Source organism: Martes martes, assembly GCF_963455335.1.
Source record: "Martes martes genome assembly, chromosome: 14".
NCBI classification, from domain to species: Eukaryota; Metazoa; Chordata; class Mammalia; order Carnivora; family Mustelidae; genus Martes; species Martes martes.
This window is the reverse complement of record NC_137902.1, coordinates 28,368,603-28,387,982: the sequence shown is the minus strand read 5'-3', so window position 1 is coordinate 28,387,982 and position 19,380 is coordinate 28,368,603. Positions and strand designations below refer to the sequence as shown.

The 19,380-nt window shown below is 40.1% G+C and overlaps 1 protein-coding gene across 1 annotated transcript in view; it reads left to right on the top strand.

Annotated features, from left to right (window-relative positions):
- The window catches only part of ENTPD7 (ectonucleoside triphosphate diphosphohydrolase 7), a 40,262-nt gene that overhangs the window by 16,921 nt on the left and 3,961 nt on the right, over positions 1-19,380 (top strand). Inside the window, exons 6-12 of the mRNA XM_080823204.1 lie at positions 1,479-1,582; positions 5,091-5,147; positions 8,692-8,825; positions 12,041-12,207; positions 15,009-15,333; positions 18,102-18,187; positions 19,201-19,362. Of these exons, the coding sequence (XP_080679330.1) occupies positions 1,479-1,582; positions 5,091-5,147; positions 8,692-8,825; positions 12,041-12,207; positions 15,009-15,333; positions 18,102-18,187; positions 19,201-19,362 (1,035 nt within the window). The remainder of the gene's footprint in view (positions 1-1,478; positions 1,583-5,090; positions 5,148-8,691; positions 8,826-12,040; positions 12,208-15,008; positions 15,334-18,101; positions 18,188-19,200; positions 19,363-19,380) is intronic.

The window sequence follows — 19,380 nt, the reverse complement described above, 5'->3', positions numbered from 1 at the left end:
ATTTTAGAGAGTCCTGTGCAGTACATGAAGAATTTTTTTGTTTCATTGTTTAATATAAATTGGGGTCACATTATATGTATTGTTTAATAACCTATTAGAACTCAGAATATGTTGGACAGCTTTTCACATCAGTACATACAGATCTATATTGACCTCATTTCTTTTAACATCTGTCTAGTATCACACTGTGTGGATATACCACAGGTTATTTAATCAATACCTAATGATGTGCGTTTAGGTTATTTTCACTTTTTCACTGTTACAAATAGTGCTGCAATGTTCTCTCCTTTTTGTATTCTTATCTGATGATTTCCTTGCAATACATTTCTAAAAGTGTAATAGCTGATCCAGGGTTAAGCGCATTAAAAATGTGGATACATAGGCCTGGATTGCTCTTAGAAACATCATACCAGGAATTTGTATTCCAGACAGCAGTGTATACTCGTGCCTGTTCTTCCAAATCACTGCCAAAACCAACAAGTCTTTTTCTTTGGGTATTTTAGAAGCATATCCAATAGGGAGGGCAAAATAATCCCTCTTATTACACATGCAAAATTCTTATTTCAAGAATTTAATATGTATAACAATGAGCTTTTTTGTAAACTATATTTGACAGTATACTGGGAAATTATTACTTTAAATGTATTCTTCACTTTTAAGTGTTAACATTCTCCACTAAGTCATGCCAACAACTATCTGAGCCAATGGAATATTTTTGTAATGAGTAATTTAAAAAATCCAGGGTAATGGCTCTTATTTTTAACCATATTCTCTAGATTCATATTATTACTTCTAGCTTTGTTTCTTTGCTCTTCTTTAATAACACTGATAACACAAAACTTTAGAGGCGAAAACAACCTTAGATAATAACACTCAAACTTTGTCCCCAAATTGTTATAACCTTTGGATTTTGATCCTGATCTGGGTTTTTCAAATGATAAAATTTTTTATAAAGAAAAAAAAAACCCAACCCTTGAAATATATAAAGGGAGATTAAAAAGTTCATTGTCAGCTTGTGTAAAGGATTATTAAAAACTTGTGGACCTAACAGTGCTTGTCGTGTGGTGACTTGAGGTATTGTTTCTGTATTTTGTAAGAGCTGAGGATGAGATTGTGTTCCTCAGTCTAACAGCTTCCATTCACAGTAGTTAGGGATCATGTAATTACGAAACCGTGCTTCCTTCCACTTATACGTATTCAGCCTGTGAGAGGCACAGAACCATGGTCTCATCTTTTAATGCTATATGAATAGTAAAATTATAAAAAGGGAAAGTATTACGAGTACACATTACCCTTTAGGTAGGAGGATAAGTTTAAACCTTTGAAATCAAAGAAGGTACCAGAAAGATGTAGGTCTCAACTGGTGGATGGCTGTATGAGCAGTGAGTTGTAACGAGTCTGAGTGGAAGGTCAAGTTGAAGCTAATTGTGAGAAGAGTGTTTAACGATTAACTTTTATATGTTTTTTCTTTCTTGCAGAAAGCAGCTGGCCATCTTGGCTGATCTAGTGAGAGATTTACCGCTGGAGTTTGACTTCCTCTTTTCTCAGTCTCAGGCAGAAGTGATCTCTGGGAAACAGGAAGGTAATGGGCCTCAAGGGGCACACTGGTTTGGCTCCCAGCCAATCATGGCATAGTCTCTCTGGTGGGGGTTTAGGATTACTTTATATATTTGACATTTACTTTCCTTCGATTAATTTTCTTGATTCTGCTGTATAGTTTTTTAATTATTATTATTCTTTGCATATTCTGCATTAGAATCTGTTTTAGAATGCTGCTTTTAGAGGGGAGGTGGGTGATGGACATTAAGGAGGGCATGTGATGTAATGAGCACTGGGTGTTACATAAGACTGATGAATCGCTGAACTCTGAAATGAATACTCTATATTTTAATTAATTGAATCTAAATTTTTTTACAATGGGAAAAAAAGAATCCTGCTTCTAGAAGTCCTATGTTTATATTTGTTTTTAACTTTGTGCTAAGTACTATGTTTATAAGAAGGATTAGATTTTCTTGGTGGTTAGACCCTTTAAGAATGATGTAGTGTCCTTCTGTATCTCTGACGGCAGTCTTTTAGTTTAAAATCTAATTTGTCTGATATGAGAATCACTACCCCAGCTTTCTTTTGAGGCCTGTTGGCATGAAAGATGCTTCTCCATCCCTTCATTTTCAGTCTGGATGTATCTTTAGGTTCCATGTGTGTCTCTTGTAGACAGCGTTTGGATGGGTCCTGTCGTTTTATCCAGTCTGAAATCTTGTGCCATTTTATGGGAGCATTTAGGTTGTTCACGTTTAGAGTGATTATTGAAAGATACGTTTTTATTGATATCATGTTGCCTGTGAAGTCCTTGTTTCTATAGATTGTCTCTGTGAATTTCTGTTCTATGTCACTCTTGGGTTCTTTCTTCCTTTACAGAACCTCCCCTTAAGATTTCTTTTAGTGCCGGCTTGGTGATCACATACTCTTTTAAACCTTGCCGGTCTTGGAAGCTCTTTATCTGTCCATCCATTTTGAATGTCATCCTTGCTGGATAAAGTATTCTTGACTGCATGTTCTTCTCATTTAGTGCCCCGAATATGTCTTGCCAGCCTTGTATGGTTGCCAGGTTTCTGTGGATGGGTCTGACGTTATTCTGATGGACCTTCCTCTGCACATAAGGAATCTCTTCCCCCTAGCTGCCCTTAGAAGTTCTTGTCTAAAAATATGATTCGTGAGTTTCACAATCAAGTGTCTTGTGGTCTTTCTAGATTTGTTTATCTTTGTGGGTATCCTTTCTGCCTCTAGGACACAAACGCTTGTTGTATTCCCCAGATTGGGGAAATTTTCATCCAGAATTTGTTCAACTGTATCTTCTAGTCTTCTCTCTCTCCACCCCCTCAGGGATCCCAGTAATTCTGATGTTGGAACATTTCATGGCGTCATTTATTTCCCTAATTCTGTTTTCATGGCTTCTAAGCTGTTTGTTCCAGGCCTCCTCTTGACCCTTTTTCTCTATCAGTTTGTCCTCTAGATCACTAATTCTCTCTTCTGCCTTGGTTACCCTACCTGTTAGAGTATTTAGATTAGATTGGATCTCATTGATAGCATTTTTAACTTCTGCCAGGTCAGCTCTCACTTCCGCCCTAAGAGATTCTATGATGTCACTAAATCTTGGAACACTGAAAAAATAAAATTAAATTTAAAAAAAGAAGGTATTAGTATTTAGTGATGATTCCAAATGGATATTTTGTTAGCTAATTGTAGTTTTGAAAGCATACATACTTTTCTGAGTTCTACTGAGTTTGCCAAATTCAAATGTAAATCAAATTATTAGATTAAGGTGAAACTTTAATTTTAGGGGTGATCAGGATGATTACTATTTTTCTTTTGTTACAGGCGCTCCCTTTATTGCATTTACTGTGCGGTACTGATAAGTCCCTAAAAGCTTGCAGTTTGGGGGTGGAGTTGAATGGGTGTTCTCTTGTGGCCCAAATGTGGCCTGTATGACAAAATTATGTTTCCATTTCTTGAAAAAGACAAAATCTATGCATTCTAGTTATAGTTCACATAAGGGAAAAGATTTACCTTTTTCAATTTCAGTATTGCGTTTTTCAGCCCTAGAATTTTCATTTGGTTCTTTTGTATGTTTTATTTCTTTGCTGAAACTATCTTTCCATTCATGCTAGGACTGCTCCTACTTCTTGATTATATAGCTGCTTTGATATTTTTGTCTGATAATTCTGACATCTGTGTCTTCTTGCGGTTGGCATCTTTTCCCTTATGAGTTGAGAATTTCCTAGTTCTTTTTATGCCAAGTAATTTTATATTGTATCCTGGACATTTAGAATACTACATTATGAGATTCTGGGTCTTTTTTCAGTCATAAGGAGAATATTGATTGTTTTAGCATGGAATTGACCTGGTTAGGTTCATGCCTCAAGTTCTGACCTACCTTTTGTTGGCTGTGATTCTGTTGATTCGTTTTTCAAAGTGTTGGCTCTGCTCTTTGGATTTGTCTCATTTTTGTATCATCCAGGGGCCAATCTAGAATCTGGGCTTAGCCCATACCAGTGGGTTGTCTAGCCAGTAGTTCAGTTCTCAGAACCTTTGGTGTATTTATATTGTTTAGAGTGAGATCCATGCATGTGTAGCTTGACTGTGAGCCCAGGAGTTGATACACTTCTTTATTCCCTACTCTTTGTGATCTCCCCAATACTTTCTGATTCCCTGGGGCTCACTTTCACGGTCCTCCGGTCAGAAAGCCAGGACTTTAACTTACCTGCTCTGCTGTTCATTTCCCATGATGTAGCCAGGACTAAATGATACAGGACAGAGGGGGAAAAACAACCAATAGGGATTTTTGCCAACTCTTGAGGCTGTAGTTCCTCTAGTCAGAGAAAAGGATTCATGTTCTTCAGAGTTTTAGGTACCTGCCCAACTTCTGCCTCTACCCCTGCAGGATTGCATGGGTCAGCAGAGAACAAAAAAAAAAGGGAAAAAAACCTCAAGGGATTTTCCTCTATTCTTTCTGAGCTTTTAGAGTCCCTTTTAATGCTCCTTGAACCAGAAAGCAAGGTCTTGAAGTTCTTTCCTCCACACCTGTATGTCCTTTTGTGTTTCAAGCTGCTGTTGAGTCCAGGCCAGGCAATATCTGGGGAGGAGAAATGGGGAACTCACTTCCAGTTTGGTGGCACTTTAACTTCTGATCTCTGTCTCCATGTGCCCATTATCATTTCCTTTCAGAGGTCTCACAAATCTGCTCTATCCATTCCATCCAGAGTTTACACTTGGATTCAGTGGGGAGACAGGATGGAGTGTGCTTACTCCATCTTGCCCAGGACCAGAACTCCCGAGTCACATTTTTACCAGTTGTTTTTATACATTAATCCATAATCATCTGTAGGAAATTTAGACAATGCAGATCATTTTAAAATGATTAAAGGGAAAAGCATCATAAGATAAGAGATTTTTAAATTCATACACTGAGAGTGTGGAATAAAATACTCTCATCACCTTTTTCTAAGAAAAGGAGGAAAAGAGCAGCCTTGGGAAGAGGTGTAGTCATGGCATAGCAACAGAATTAAGCGAGGACTTTCGTATTTCTTCCTTAGGAGTTTATGCATGGATTGGAATCAACTTTGTCTTGGGAAGATTTGACCATGAGGATGGTGAGTAATACTGTTGCCTTATGACAGTTCTAAGCACTGAAGGTTTATGTTGTAACCTATCTGTAGAACATAAGTGCTGTGTTTGAGTTGTTTTTCTTTCTTTAGTTTTTAAAAACTCTTTTAAGATGCTTATTTTCTAGTCCTAACTTGCCTTCTTTTTTTTCTTTTTAACTTTTTAATACGGTAAGTTCAAATATTCATAGAAATAAATAATAAAATGAATCTCCATGAACCCAATACCCAGACTCAACACTAATTGGTGGTTAGCTAGTTTTTTGGCCCTACACTCCCTTTATACAACACGGGTTTTTTTCCTACTGGATTTTTAAAAAAATATTTATTTATTTTGAGAGATAGAGCAAGAGCTAGAGAGTGTGAGTGGGGAGAGGGGTAGAAGGGGAGAATCTCAGGCAGACTCCCCACTGAGTGTGGAGCCCAACATGGGTCTCAATCTCAGGACCCATGAGATCATGACCTGAGCTAAAACCAAGAGTCAGACACTTAAATGTCTAAGCCACCCGGGTGCCCCTCCTATTGGATTTTTTTTTTTTTTTAAGATTTTATTTATTTATTTGTGAGAGAGTGAGCACAGGCAGGCAGAGAGGCAGGCAGAGGCAGAGGAAGAAGCAGGCTCCCTGCTGAGCAAGGAGCCCGATGTGGGATTCGATCCCAGGATGCTGGGACCATGACCTGAGCTGAAGGCAGCCGCTTAACCAACTGAGCCACCCAGGCATCCCCCTCCTATTGGATTTTTAAAAGCAAACCCCAGACATACCATTTTATCTTCATGTACTTCAGTGTATCTCTCTCACCAATGAAGAGTTTCAAAACAAACAAAATATACACGATGGCATTTTTAAATTTAAAAAAATTAATAATTTCTAATATTATGTAACATTCATCTACCCAGGTGTAGACTTACCTTATTGTCTCAAGAATATTTATTTGTAGTTGTCTTGCCAAAATTAGAATCTGAATGAGGATCACGTGTTATGTTTGATCAGTTTCTTAATCTAAAACAGTTCCCCCCCACACCTCTTTTTCTCAAATGATTAGAAACAAAAACAAAACTGGGTTACTTGATAGCATGAATTTGACACATTCTTGATTTGATTGACTGCGTTTTTGTGGAGTCTGCAACATGCTCTTCATCCCTCCTTTTGTCCTGTATATTGGAGATTAGAGATAGAACCTTGATTAGACAGAGATTCAGTTCTTTTGGCAAGAATAAATCATAAAGGGGCACCTGGGTGGCTCAGTGGGTTAAGCCTCTGCCTTCGGCTCGGGTCATGGTCTCAGGGTCCTGGGATCGAGCCCCGCATGGGGCTCTCTGCTCGGCAGGGTGCCTGCTTCCTCCTCTCTCTCTCTGCCTGCCTCTCTACCTACTTGTGATCTCTGTCTGTCAAATGAATAAATAAAATCTTTAAAAAAAAAAAAAAAGAATAAATCATAAATATTGGCGCTAAGTGTTTCCTGGTTGTCCCACTTTTAGTCATGTTAAGACTGATCAGATATTCAGGATTCAGGTATTGTCAGCCTGATGTAATCTATCATAAAAATTCCCCAGCCACTTTTCACTTAATTAATAGCCAATTGTGATGGTTGCTTAGATCCATTTTCTTCATTAGAGGTTGCAAAATGGTGATTTTTCTAATTCTTTCAGTTATTCTGCAATAAATAAAATAAATATTGTTCTTTCTTTTTTTAAGATTTATTTGAGGGACGCCTGGGTGGCTCAGTTGGTTAAGCAGCTGCCTTCGGCTCAGGTCATGATCCCAGCGTCCTGGGATCGAGTCCCACATCGGGCTCCTTGCTTGGCAGGGAGCCTGCTTCACCCTCTGCCTCTGCCTGCTACTCTGTCTGCCTGTGCTCGCTCTCTCTCTCTCTCTCTAATAAATAAATAAAATCTTTAAAAAAAAAAAGATTTATTTGAGAGAGAGAGAGAATGAGCAGAGGGAAGAGGCAGAGGGAGAGGGAGAAGCAGGCTCTCCACTGAGCAGGGAGTCTAACCTGGGGCTCCACCGCAGGACCCTGGGATCATGACCTGATCCAAAGGCAGACATTAACCATGACTGAGCCACCCAGGCACCCCAACAGCTTGGATTTTTCTTTTCTTGTTTTTTTTTTTTAATATTTTAATATATTTATTTATTTATTTGACAGAGAGAGAGCACAGGTAGCAGCAGAGTGATAGACAAAGGGTGAGGGAGAAGCAGGCCCCCTGCTGAGTTGAGAGTCCTATGTGGGGCTCGATCCTAGGACCTTGGGATCATGACCTGAGCTGAAGGCAGACACTTAACCCACTGAGCCATCCAGGTGCCCCAACTTGGATTTTTATATAACAAAATTTTCTTCACTAACTATTCAATTATCCTTATTGGAAAGACAAAATGAGTCCTTCCTTCTTTCATTTATCAAGTTTTTAAATAATGACTTCATGTCCTAGCACGAAAACGTTAAAGGTAACCAGTGAAGTTTTTTTTTCCCCCAGTATCTTATGACTTTTAGATTTTAATGTGTTTGATGCATCATGGTCCATCACATCATTATTCTTTTCTGTGCTCAAATTATACTGTCATTGGCCAGTAGAGGCATCTTTAGGTTGGCTCCTGTACTGTTTAACATCCAGTAGTTTTGTAGTCTATTTCCCTTGCTTTTGGGCACACTAAGATATTCCATGATCATCTTGTATTTTTTCTACCTTAGACCTAGCATCAACCATTTTTTAAGGAGCCCTGGTTTCTTTTATTGGAAAATAGTATATAGTAATGTGGATGCCACGGGTGCTCATTGCTCCTGGATTATCCTTGCTGTTAGGCCCTTTCAGTGAACAAACCTAGAAAATATGTGTTTTTAGAAAGAGAAAAATAAATCATGATTTCATAGTGATAGTTCCAATTCATATTTAAAGTTATAAGGTTATTGCTTAATATGTTTGATTTTATACTCTTAGGTTTTTTTATGCTGATTATGTTTCTAAAGATACTAATATAAATATTTGCTTTATTTCATAATATATGCTTAATGATTTAAAAATAATAATACCAATAAAATTATTACCAATAAGACTACTAAAATGCAATTTAAGATATCTATTTGCCTCTTTGTCATTAAGATACATTCTATAAGGGATATAGTAAAAATGCTGTTGTAAGTTACTTGAAAGAATTCTCTATAATATATAGTTGATATGGTTAGATTAATATATTTCAGTTTGCTCTTTATTTTTATTTTATTTTATTTTTAAAAAAAGATTTTATTTATTTATTTGACAGAAAGAGAGTTCACAACTAGGCAGAGAGGGAGGTAGAGGAGGGGGGGGAAGCAGGCTCCCCGCTGAGCAGAGAGCCTGATGCGGGGCCGATCCCAGGACTCTGAGATCATGACCCGAGCAAAAGGCAGAGGCTCAACCCACTGAGACACCCAGGCGCCCCTGTTTGCTTTTTATTTTTGAAGGGATTTCCATTTTGGGTTTTTTTTTTCCTTTTTGATTTAATTTTGTTTTTTAATTACTAGATCCTTCCTGTTCCCTTATTTATTTCAGAATCTGATGCCGAAGCTCCGCAGGAACTGGCAGCAGGGCGCAGAAGGACAGTAGGGATACTGGATATGGGAGGAGCCTCCCTTCAAATTGCTTATGAAGTTCCTACCTCAACTTCTGTCCTTCCTCCAAAACAGGTATTTTACCTTTGAGGGAAATTCGGTTGCTAGAAATGCCAGTATTTAAGAAGAAGGGCACTGTCTTTGGACATAGACCAACCTACCTCAGTCCAAATATTTGTTCACATACTTGCTAGATTATATTACCTTGGGTAGGTTACCCCTCTGAGCCTTAATTTCCTCATATATAAAAAGAGAATAATAATAGTATCTACTTCATAAAGTTGGGAGGATGAAATGACACCGTGTGTGTAAAGCACTTAACAGACTTACCAGTATGTGATAAATGTTTAATATATTTTAGTAATTATAATTATACTCCCATCTCCTAGGGCTGCGTGATGATTAAACATGACAATACATATAAATCCCAGAGCATGGTATTTGATACATACTCATTTATTAAATGTTACTTCCTTTCCCTTACTTATGATTCCATTCTTGTGCTTCTGATATTCCTTACCTGACTAGGGTGTACAGAATATATCTTGAAGTAGTTTTATCACAGAGAGGAAAAAGAAATGCAGACAGTTTTTAAGTACCTATTATGGTCAAGGAATAAGACATATTATACTGCTCCCCAAAAGCTTATAATCTATCAGTGAAGACAGCCTGTGATAACAGACCATGACAGTGCTATCATTTCATCTAAACCAGGGTTTCTCATCAATGGCACTATTCACATTTTGGGCTGGTTAAGTCTTTGTTATAGCTGTCCAGTGCATAAAATGTTTAGCAGCATCTCTGGCCTCTACCAGATCCAGTAATGTCCCCATTCCATGCCCCTGCTCCATGAATGAGAGTCATCCTGGCTTGTTACCTGGGTTGTGGGTGATAGTAGGCTTTTGCATAGTGGAGGTGGAGGAAGGCCACCTGTATGGAGGCACCAGTATGCACGAGGGAACAAAAGGAAAAGCAAAGAGTCCAGAATGTCCAGGGAGTGGTGAATAGCTTGTTGCGGTGTAAGATTTGTCAGTATGGTACAGCTAAGTCTAGGAAGATAAGATGAAGTTAGATGGTGAGGAGTCTTGGGTGCCATGCTAGGGAATTTCACTTTTTTATCTGTAGATGGAGGAGAATCAGCAAAGATTTTTGAGTAGGGCAGTCATATGGGCCTCAGTTTCATCACCTGTGAAATAAAATTCCCAAAGTTCTTTCCAGCTTTGTATTGTGTGACTGTGGGCTAATTGATTTGTTAGGAAAATAATTTTGGTATTAGTGGGAGAAAGAAATGTAGGTCAGGGAACCTTGGATGAGAAGTAATAAGGAATAAACTAGGCAATGGAAATGGAAATGGAGTAGAGGGCACAGATTTCAGGTATATTTTGGAATTTAAAGCACCAGTGCAATGAAGTGGTGTGGGTAGGACAGGGAGGGATATATAGTGATGCTGAGGTGCCTGCCTAGATACCTGGTAGGGTAAAGAACCCAGTCACTAGAGAGACCCCAGGGTAAAGGGTGGGTTGATGCTAAGCAAATCAGGATGGCTTGGGTGGTTTGGGTGAGAGTGACTTTCTGGTCTCTAGCCCAAGTACTGCGACAGGTGAGTTCAGTTTTGAGTATATTGAATTTGAAATACCCGAGGCACAGATATGTATAAATAGCCAGCAAGATCGTTGGAACTGTGGGTTTGATAAGCAGCAGGGGTCTGTGCAAGGTTTGGAAATTTGGGGAACTAGGTTGTAAGACATTTTAATCTTAGTCTGTATTTGTTAGTATGTAGTCAACAAGTGAACTGAAGGCGTGGTTCCAGTAAGTGGCACTGATCCTTAAAGTCTTAAACAAATGACTCTTTTATTTGTGTAGATTTAGAAAGTGACCCTGGTGTAGAAAGTGATCTTGCAAGCCACTAAATTAGATGTATGCATAGCAATATAATGGTCTTAAAGATGGATCTTAGCGCTTGGTAAAGAAGGAAAAGAACAATGAAACGTAACACAATAGCACTTTAAAAGATACAAATAATCCTCTGTGCCTAAAGTGGTTTTTTTGTACAATTCACAGAGTTGCCCATGTTCACAAAGTAACCCAGCCACCACTACTGAATTCTAGAACATATTCATTACCCCCCAAAAACCCCACATTCAGTAGCAATCACATACCATTCTCTCCTTAGGGCCCTGACAGCCAGTAATCTGCTTCTCGTCGCCTGTGGATTTTCCTGTTTTGAGTGTTTCACATAAATGGAATCATACAATATGTGACAATGTGTGTCTGCTTCCTTCACTTAGCAAAATGTTTTCAGGGTTCATCTCTGTTATAGCACATGTCAGTCAGTACTTCATTTCTCTTCATTGCTGAATAATATCCCATTATATGACCTTGCCACATTTTGTTTATCCATTCATCAGTTGATGGACTTTTGCGTGTTATTTCCAGTTTTTGGCTGTTACGGATAATGCTGCTGTGAACATTCACATACACATGTTTGATAAGTCATAGTTTTCACTCCTCTTGTGTATATACTTAGTGAAATTGCTGGGCACAATAGCATCTTCATAAACTAAAAACAAATACATTCAAAACAATAATTTCATTTTACAACAATACATACGAACATATATTTTGCATTAAGCACATTAGAATGGTTGCCTGTGGGGAGCGGGAATGGGAGTGAATATGAGGATAAAAGGAAGTAAGTAAATAAAGCAAAAATGGGGCTTTGCCAAAATAATGTACCTTTGAACTGAGGAGTATAATTAATTCAACCCATGTGCCTGAAGTTAAAAAAAATAGAGCCCTTTTACATGGAAGGTCCAGCAAAACAGAACCTTCCCAATCCCAGTCCTTGTCATAGAAAACATTAGATCTTCTTGAATAATTTTAGAAAAACCCATAGAATAGGTATCATGGTGCTCTCCCAAATTCCTTAAATTTATTTTTATCAAAGGATTTTTTTGTCCTAATGATAAAAAATAGTACATTCTCATTTTGGAGAATTAGAAAATCAGAAAAGTACATGCAAGAAAATGACATGATCTGTAATAATGAGTCTGTCTTTTGTAGAACTACAGTGTTGTGATCTCTAATTTGGTATTTAGTCTCTGTACTGTTTTAGATAGGCTTGTCATTTTGCCTTTGTTGAAAATAATGCTATGAGAACGAGAGAACGCTATCATATATCTTAAAAGAGTAGTTACAGCACATGAAGACTGGTGTATTACTGATGTCATAGCTTTCTGTCAATCAGCCAAAATTAAAATTCCCTTTTTTCTCTTTACATTGTATTTTAGGAAGAAGAAGCAAAGATCCTGCTGGCTGAATTCAACCTGGGCTGTGATGTGCAACATACTGAACATGTGTATAGGGTTTATGTCACGACCTTCCTGGGTTTTGGGGGTAACTTTGCTCGGCAGCGCTATGAAGACCTTGTGCTAAATGAAACCCTTACCAAAAATAGGTACGTTTGACATGGGAATCTGTGCCTCTGAAATAGAATGTTGTCAAGGTGCAGATACAAGGAGGAAATACTCCTGCCCTATTAAGATAGGTATGTCCTTGCTTCCTCCTTCTTCCTGACCATTCCTGTCAATGGGGTAGTGTCGCTTAGAGACCCTCTGTTAGTAGTCCCACCCAGTCTAGGTGAGGGTGCCTTATGGTCTTTGCAGTTCGGACTCAAAAAAGTACAGCAGCTTATTGGGACTCTTGCAGTGTTCTCTTTCAGAAATGGTATTATAGGATAAATGAGATTAAGTTCTTTTTTTTTTTAAGATTTAAAAAAAAATTATTTGACAGAGAGAGTGAGCACAAGCAGGGGGAGCAACAAGCAGAAGGACGGAGAGAAGCAGGCTGCCCACCGAGCAGGGAGCCTGATGCGGGGCTCAATCCCAGAGCTCTGGGATCATGACCTGAGCCGAAGGCAGATGCTTAACCGACTGAGCCACCCAGGCGCCCCAGTGAGATTAAGTTCTTAATTTATAGTGTGCAGTATGATATAGCTCTTAGCTGTTCCTTCAGCACGGAAGACATATTTGTTGAATTACATGGGGTTGCATCTTACGTGGAAGTGACATCCATAGTGTGTGTAAAAGATAAAAAGCATGTAGTCAGAATTAACTTTTACATTGTTCTCTCATTAAATTCAGAATAGCCAATTTTCCCTGCAGCATGGACAGATCATAGACTCCTCATTTGAGTACCCGTGAAGTATTTAGGCCGTAATGTACAAATAGTTGTGAGATTTTTTTTTTATTATTTAAAATTGTTATTGTTATGTGCACTGAAGGAAGCATAATAGACAGCAGAGTTTTTTTCACCATAAAATTATTTGCCCCCATTTGTTTTGCTAGAAACACTAGTTTGAAGAAGTACTGGTATAGCCTGTTGTAGGAACTTCTCCACAGCAATTGTCTTATATTGGGACCATGTTAAAGAAAATGCTGTCTCATAATTCTTTTTTGTTTTTGTGAGTCTCAGCTACCAAGAGTTCATGGTATTTCGGGAGAAATCTCTTATCCCAGAGGACTGATGAATGCAATAAAATCAGGCAGTGTGTTTGCATTCTGAAAATACTCCCACATCTGTACTCCTGTTGCTTGGGCTGCCAGCAACGCGGCATCTGGAGAACAGCTAGGAGAGTTTCACACTAGTTTTGTTGTGTTCCTGTTTTGTTAGCTGCTGTGCTTCGTCTTCCATTGCCTTCCTTTCTTGTTCTGCTGCCCTTTGCGCTTTGCTTTTTTCTGCTCAGAACCAGGCTGCATCATCATCATCCCATTCACTGGTATTTTCTAAGTTCCTAGATCAGAAGATTTATTCTTCATCTCGTGTCGCCGCTAATCTACTAGAGAAACCTGTGTTTCCTGGGATGTCAGGACATAATGGTTCCTTCCTCTTCTTTTTCTCTTTATCTTTCTTTCTTTCTTTCTTTCTTTCTTAGAGAGAGCAAAAGAGCAAGCAGGGGTGGCAGTAGGAGGAGAGGGAGAGAGAGAATCTCGAGCAGGCCTCATGCCCAGGGTGGAGCCTGAATTGGGGCTCAATCTCACAACCCTGAGATCATGACCTGAGATCAAGATTTGGATGCTGAACTGACTGAGCTGCCCAGGCACCCCTGGTTCTTTCTTCTTAATATGATTTTCTGAGGTGGTTGGTTTTTTTTTCATAGTTGGTGTCACACCCTTAAAATAGGTTCCAGTCCCAAAGCATTTTGTGCTGTTGCCACATTCCCACTCTCTCCTTCAGTCTTTACCCTTGTGGGGGCATCTTCATCCCAGGAAGTCCACTCTTCAGCAGGTTTCTCTTTAGGAACTGGTGAATAATTAACTGTGGTTGGCAACATTATTTGGTCTTCACTAAATTTTTCTTCTTGGCTAGATCTGTATTTCATCCCCTTAGGAATGGGAATACTGTTGCAGGACAAGTGCTGTCTTGAAACAGCCAGAACCATGTGATGGCCACGGTGGGGATGAAAACCTGCCCCTCCCCTCCTCTCCCTGCAAGGGGCCAGGCATGTCCTCCTTCCTATTGCCAGCAGTTGTCACTGCACCACTGATATGGTCTCCTCCTCAGGAGCCTCTCCAGGGCCTTCCCTCTTCACCTCCTCCCAGGTGTTTTGTTAGATATTAGAACTGCACTTGGTGGGTGAAATCTTGACACTTTTTTTTTTTTTTAAGATTTCATTGATTTATGTCATTGATTTATTGAGCAAGAGTGAGAGAGAGATAGAGCATAAGCAGGGGAAGCAACAGGCAGAGGGAGAAGCAGTCTTTTCTCTGAGCAGGAAGCCCCATGTGGGGCTTGATCCTGGGACTCCGAGATCATGACCTGGGCTGAAGGCAGCCACTCAACCGACTAAGCCACCCAGGTGCCCTGAGATCTTGACACTTTTAAGAGGCCAGTGGGGGTGAAGACTAGAAGGAGACCCCCAGATTAATATTTCCAGTTTTACTCTACACTGGGAGATGTACATGTGGACTGAACGGTTGAACAAAATTTGATCACTGCCATATTTCTCTCCCTCCCCCCTGCCTCCATCCATCCATCCATCCTTCCATCCTTTCTTCCACTAAATTGAATTTGCTTATGGTAAATTTTGATATGTTACAACTGCTGCTAAAACTCCATTCTTGTTTCTAGGGATGCCATGTAAAACAACAAGATAATCTGTGAAGCGCATTCTTAGGCCAAATTTCTTAAACTAAGCATTTCTTAGAAGAGGTTGTGTACATTAGTGATGTGTTCTGTGTATTTTTGTCATTGTGACAGGTTGCTGGGCCAGAAGATCGGTCTGAGTCCGGACAGTCCATTTCTGGATCCCTGCCTGCCTGTGGGCCTCACAGATGTGGTGGAGAGGAACAGCCAGGTGCTGCACATCCGAGGAAGGGGAGACTGGGCGTCCTGCGGGGCAATGCTGAGCCCCCTGCTGGCTCGCTCCAACACCAGCCAGGCCTCGCTGAATGGCATCTACCAGTCGCCAATTGACTTCAACAACAGTGAATTTTATGGTTTCTCTGAGTTTTTTTACTGTACAGAGGATGTGTTACGCATCGGTGGCCGCTATCATGGGCCAACATTTGCCAAGGCTGCCCAGGTAAATTACTTATAAAAAAGATAACTCATGCCAGCTGCAGCCATTTATTGGGTGCCTAACTTTGTGCCAGATGTGCAAAGAGCTCTGCATGCCTGATCTCAATGGATTCTTCTAGGGGCCCTATGGGCCCTCATTTTATGGATGAGAAAGTAGACTCAGAAGTTAAGGAACCCGTTATGCCGGACTCTCTTCTAGTTCGTTAAGCTTGGGTTTCCATGCATGTCGTGATCACCCAAATTATCATCCAAGTCCAAAATTGTTGTGGTGGCTAACAGTTTTTCTTTTAGTTTTCTAATAATCTTGTTTAATGTTTGTGGCCAAAAGTGTCATCCCCAGATATTTTTCCCCTTACTGGGTATTCTCGGTTGTAATGTGCTTTTGGAAATGATGTCACACAGGTGGGCAAGTGCACTTTCATTTTCTTGGTAGGAGTCATTAGGAGGCCAGAATAGTATACAGGGTCACTTGGAATATTAGAAAGATGTTGGGAAAAGCAATGTCAGTGGAAGTGTTATTTAAAACTAAAATGCAGAAGAAATAAAAATTTGTTTAGAATATATCTAGGACATTAGCTGCTTGTAAGCTTAAATCATTGGTTACCTGAATAGGTAAAAGTTTAGCTAGCTTTCTGTAGCTCCTCCTTTTTTAAAGAAGTCTTATTTATTTTAGAGAGAGTGAGCAGGTAAGCGGGGGGAGGGGCAGAGGGAGGGTATAGCTCCTTTAATTTTTTTTAAAGATTTTATTTATTTGAGAAAGCATGTGTGCATGCACAGTTGGGGGAAGGGCAGAGGGGGAGGAAGAAGGAGAGAATCTCTCAAGCATACTCCACAATGAACACAGAGCCCAGTGTGGGGCTTGATCCCACGACCTCGAGATCACGACCTGAGCCGAAACCAAGAGTGTGATGTTCAACAGCTGAGCCACACAGGCGCCCAATCTCCTTCTTTAATTTAGATTCATTTCTGAAGTTTTGCTTATCTTTCTGATCTGGAAAAATCTGTCCTTCCTTACATTTTTTATTCTTTCCTTTCTGCTTTGTTACAGTTCTCTAGGGTTCTCTGGATAGAAGACTTGCAATTTAATAATATCTGTGGGGTGTCTGGGTGGCAGTCAGTTAAGCATCCAACTCTTGGTTTCAGCTCAGGTCCTGATCTCAGGGTCGTGAGATCAAGTCCTGAGTCAGGCTCTGTGCTCAGCACGGAGTCATGAGATTCTCTCTCCCTCTCCCCCGCTCCTCCCACTTGTGCTTTCTCTCTCTCTCTCTGAAATAAATAAATAAATCTTTAAAAAAAATATATCTGTAATATGTGTAGTATTCTGTTCCCTAAAGGCAGTCCCTAAGAAATATTGAGGGGGGACGCCTGGGTGGCTCAGTTGGTTAAGCGTCTGCCTTCAGCTCAGGTCATGATCCTAGGGTCCTGGAACGAAGCCCCACATTGGGTTTCCTGCTTATCAGGGGAGTCTGTTTCTCCCTCTCCCTCTGCCCCACCCCAACATGCTGTCTCCCAAATAAATAAATAGAATAGTTTTTAAAAATTTTTAAAAAAGATTTTATTTATTTATTTGACAGAGAGATCACAAGTAGGCAGACGCAGGCAGAGAGAGAGGGAGAAGCTGAGCAGAGAGCCTGATGCGGGGCTTGATTTCAGGACCCTGAGATCATGACCCAAGACGAAGGCAGAGGCTTAACCCACTGAGCCACCCAGGCGCCCCAAATAGAATGTTTTTGTTTTTTTTTTTTAAAGAGAGAAATATTGAGGAAAACCTGGTTTGTATTTGTTCTTTCTTCTCTAGCCTCCAGGAATACACTCATATTCCTTTTCCTTTCCAGCATCCAGGGCTCCCTAAATGTCCATGGCCCGCATCTTTCTCTCATTTTAAAACTTCTTCAGATTCTATTCCCTTGAACACCAAAGGGCTCAAGTTATTGCTTGCCCAAGTTGCTAGTGGCTTAATATGTTCTCTTTCCCAGGTAAAAGAGATAAGTTTGTTCTCTCTCTCTCTCTTTCACTTTGACTCAACCGTTACTTTCCCAGTTATTCCTTCCCTAGCAATCATGTCCAGAACTGCAGCCCTTCCCAATATTACCTGTTTCCCTGTCCTTTAATTTTCCTGTGAGCACTTACGTCATCTAACACTGTGTATGTATGTGTATGTGCATGTTGTATGTATGCATGCATGTATATGTATGTATTTGGTTGCTCACTAGAAGGTAAGCTTCATGAGGACAGAAAGTTTTTTCTATTTTGTTCAATGCTAGATCTCCCTGGCACCTAGAATAGCACCTGGCACAAAGTAGACATTCAGGAAATGTTAGTTTACTGATCAGAGCAAAAGGAATCAAAGGAATGATTCCTTCGAGGAGAACTACAACATGGAGACACGCCAATGGTAGAATTTTGACCATTCTGTACCATCTACTTTAGTCTGATGTGTTAGACTGACACGGGGCAGAATGAGGCTCCCTTTGGCTTTGATGTTGTTCTTCCTGGTCCTCCCCTTCCCCTGTCTGAAGGTGAAGAGCAGGAGCCGTGTCGGGCTGGCTCTGTATTGGACTTGAGATGAGGGGAATAGAAAGGAGACCCACAGCAGCCTGCATTTTGGCACTTGTGTTGCACAGTGTCCTGTGAATGAAGATGGTGCTTCTGTTTTCCTTTGTCACCTAGTAGCCCACGAGTAACTTTAGACATGGAGCAGCTGTGAATGTAGGGAAGTTACAGAGTTTGGCTTTAATTTCATGTCGTACCATTCCTGTGTGGTTGTTTCAGGATTACTGTGGCATGGCCTGGTCAGTACTAACCCAGAGATTCAAGAATGGCCTCTTTTCATCTCACGCAGATGAGCATCGACTCAAGTAAGTAGCTTCCTTTTTTCTCTAAGATGTGGCCTGAAAGTGTAGATGGCAGATTATAATGAGGGAGAGAGCAAGTAAGAGTACAGATGGGGTTTTATGTTGAAGGAGAATTTTGTTTTTTTTTTTATTTGGTTTCCTGAGCAATAGGGGCCAAAACAGTGAGCCTCGTTTCGCGAAGTCACTGAAAACCAGGGTCACTAAAAGGTTCTCGATGAGTGGCTTGAAATCAAAAGTAGTGGGGTTTTTTAATTAAAATATGGAACATTCAGAAAGGTAGAAAGAAAAGTAATACAAACCTCATCCATTTCAACAAATGCCAGTATTTTGCCAGTTTGGCTCATCGGCCCTCCCATTTTTGTAAACATTTGTAAAATATCTTGAACATAAAATAGAACAGTATCATGAACTCCCTTGTGCCGTGTCACCCTGCTTCTCTACCAACAGTCACCAGCTTCTGTCCAATCTCGTTGCATCTATTTTCCCACCCTTTTACTTGCCTCTTACCACAGTGGGGATTTTTTGGGGAAGCAAATCCCAGATATGCTCTAAGTAGACTTGTAGATACTTCAGCAGGCTCCTTGAAAATAAGGACTCAAAAAGAAAAAGGGGGCACCTGACTCAGTCAGTTAAGGATCTGACTCTTGATCATGGCTAAGGTTGTGATTTCAGGGTTGTGAGACTGAGCCCCCCGTCGGGTGCTGGGCATGGAGCCTGTTTGAGCTTCTCTCTCTTCTCCATCTGCCTTTCCGCCACCCTCTCTCGCTCTCTTAAAAAAAAAAAAGAAAAAGAAAAAGAAAAAAACCACAGTCACAATATCATTACTGCATAAAGGCATTCTTTGCCTTTGTGGTAAACATCAAGATAAAGTAGGCTCAGGTTTGGCTCCACCTAGAGGCGAGGAAGGTGAAATGGAGAGAGAGAGGTCTTTTTTTGACATCCAGTGGGAATATGTAGAAAGCATGAGAATTCTTTTTTTCCTTCTTCTTCAAGAAAAATATTTTTTTGTCACACAGGTATCAGTGTTTTAAATCGGCTTGGATGTACCAAGTCCTTCATGAAGGATTCCATTTTCCCTATGACTATCCGCACCTGCAGACAGCCCAGTTGGTATATGACCGAGAGGTTCAGTGGACACTGGGAGCCATTCTGTATAAAACACGATTCTTACCACTCAGGTAAAGTGGACGGAACTG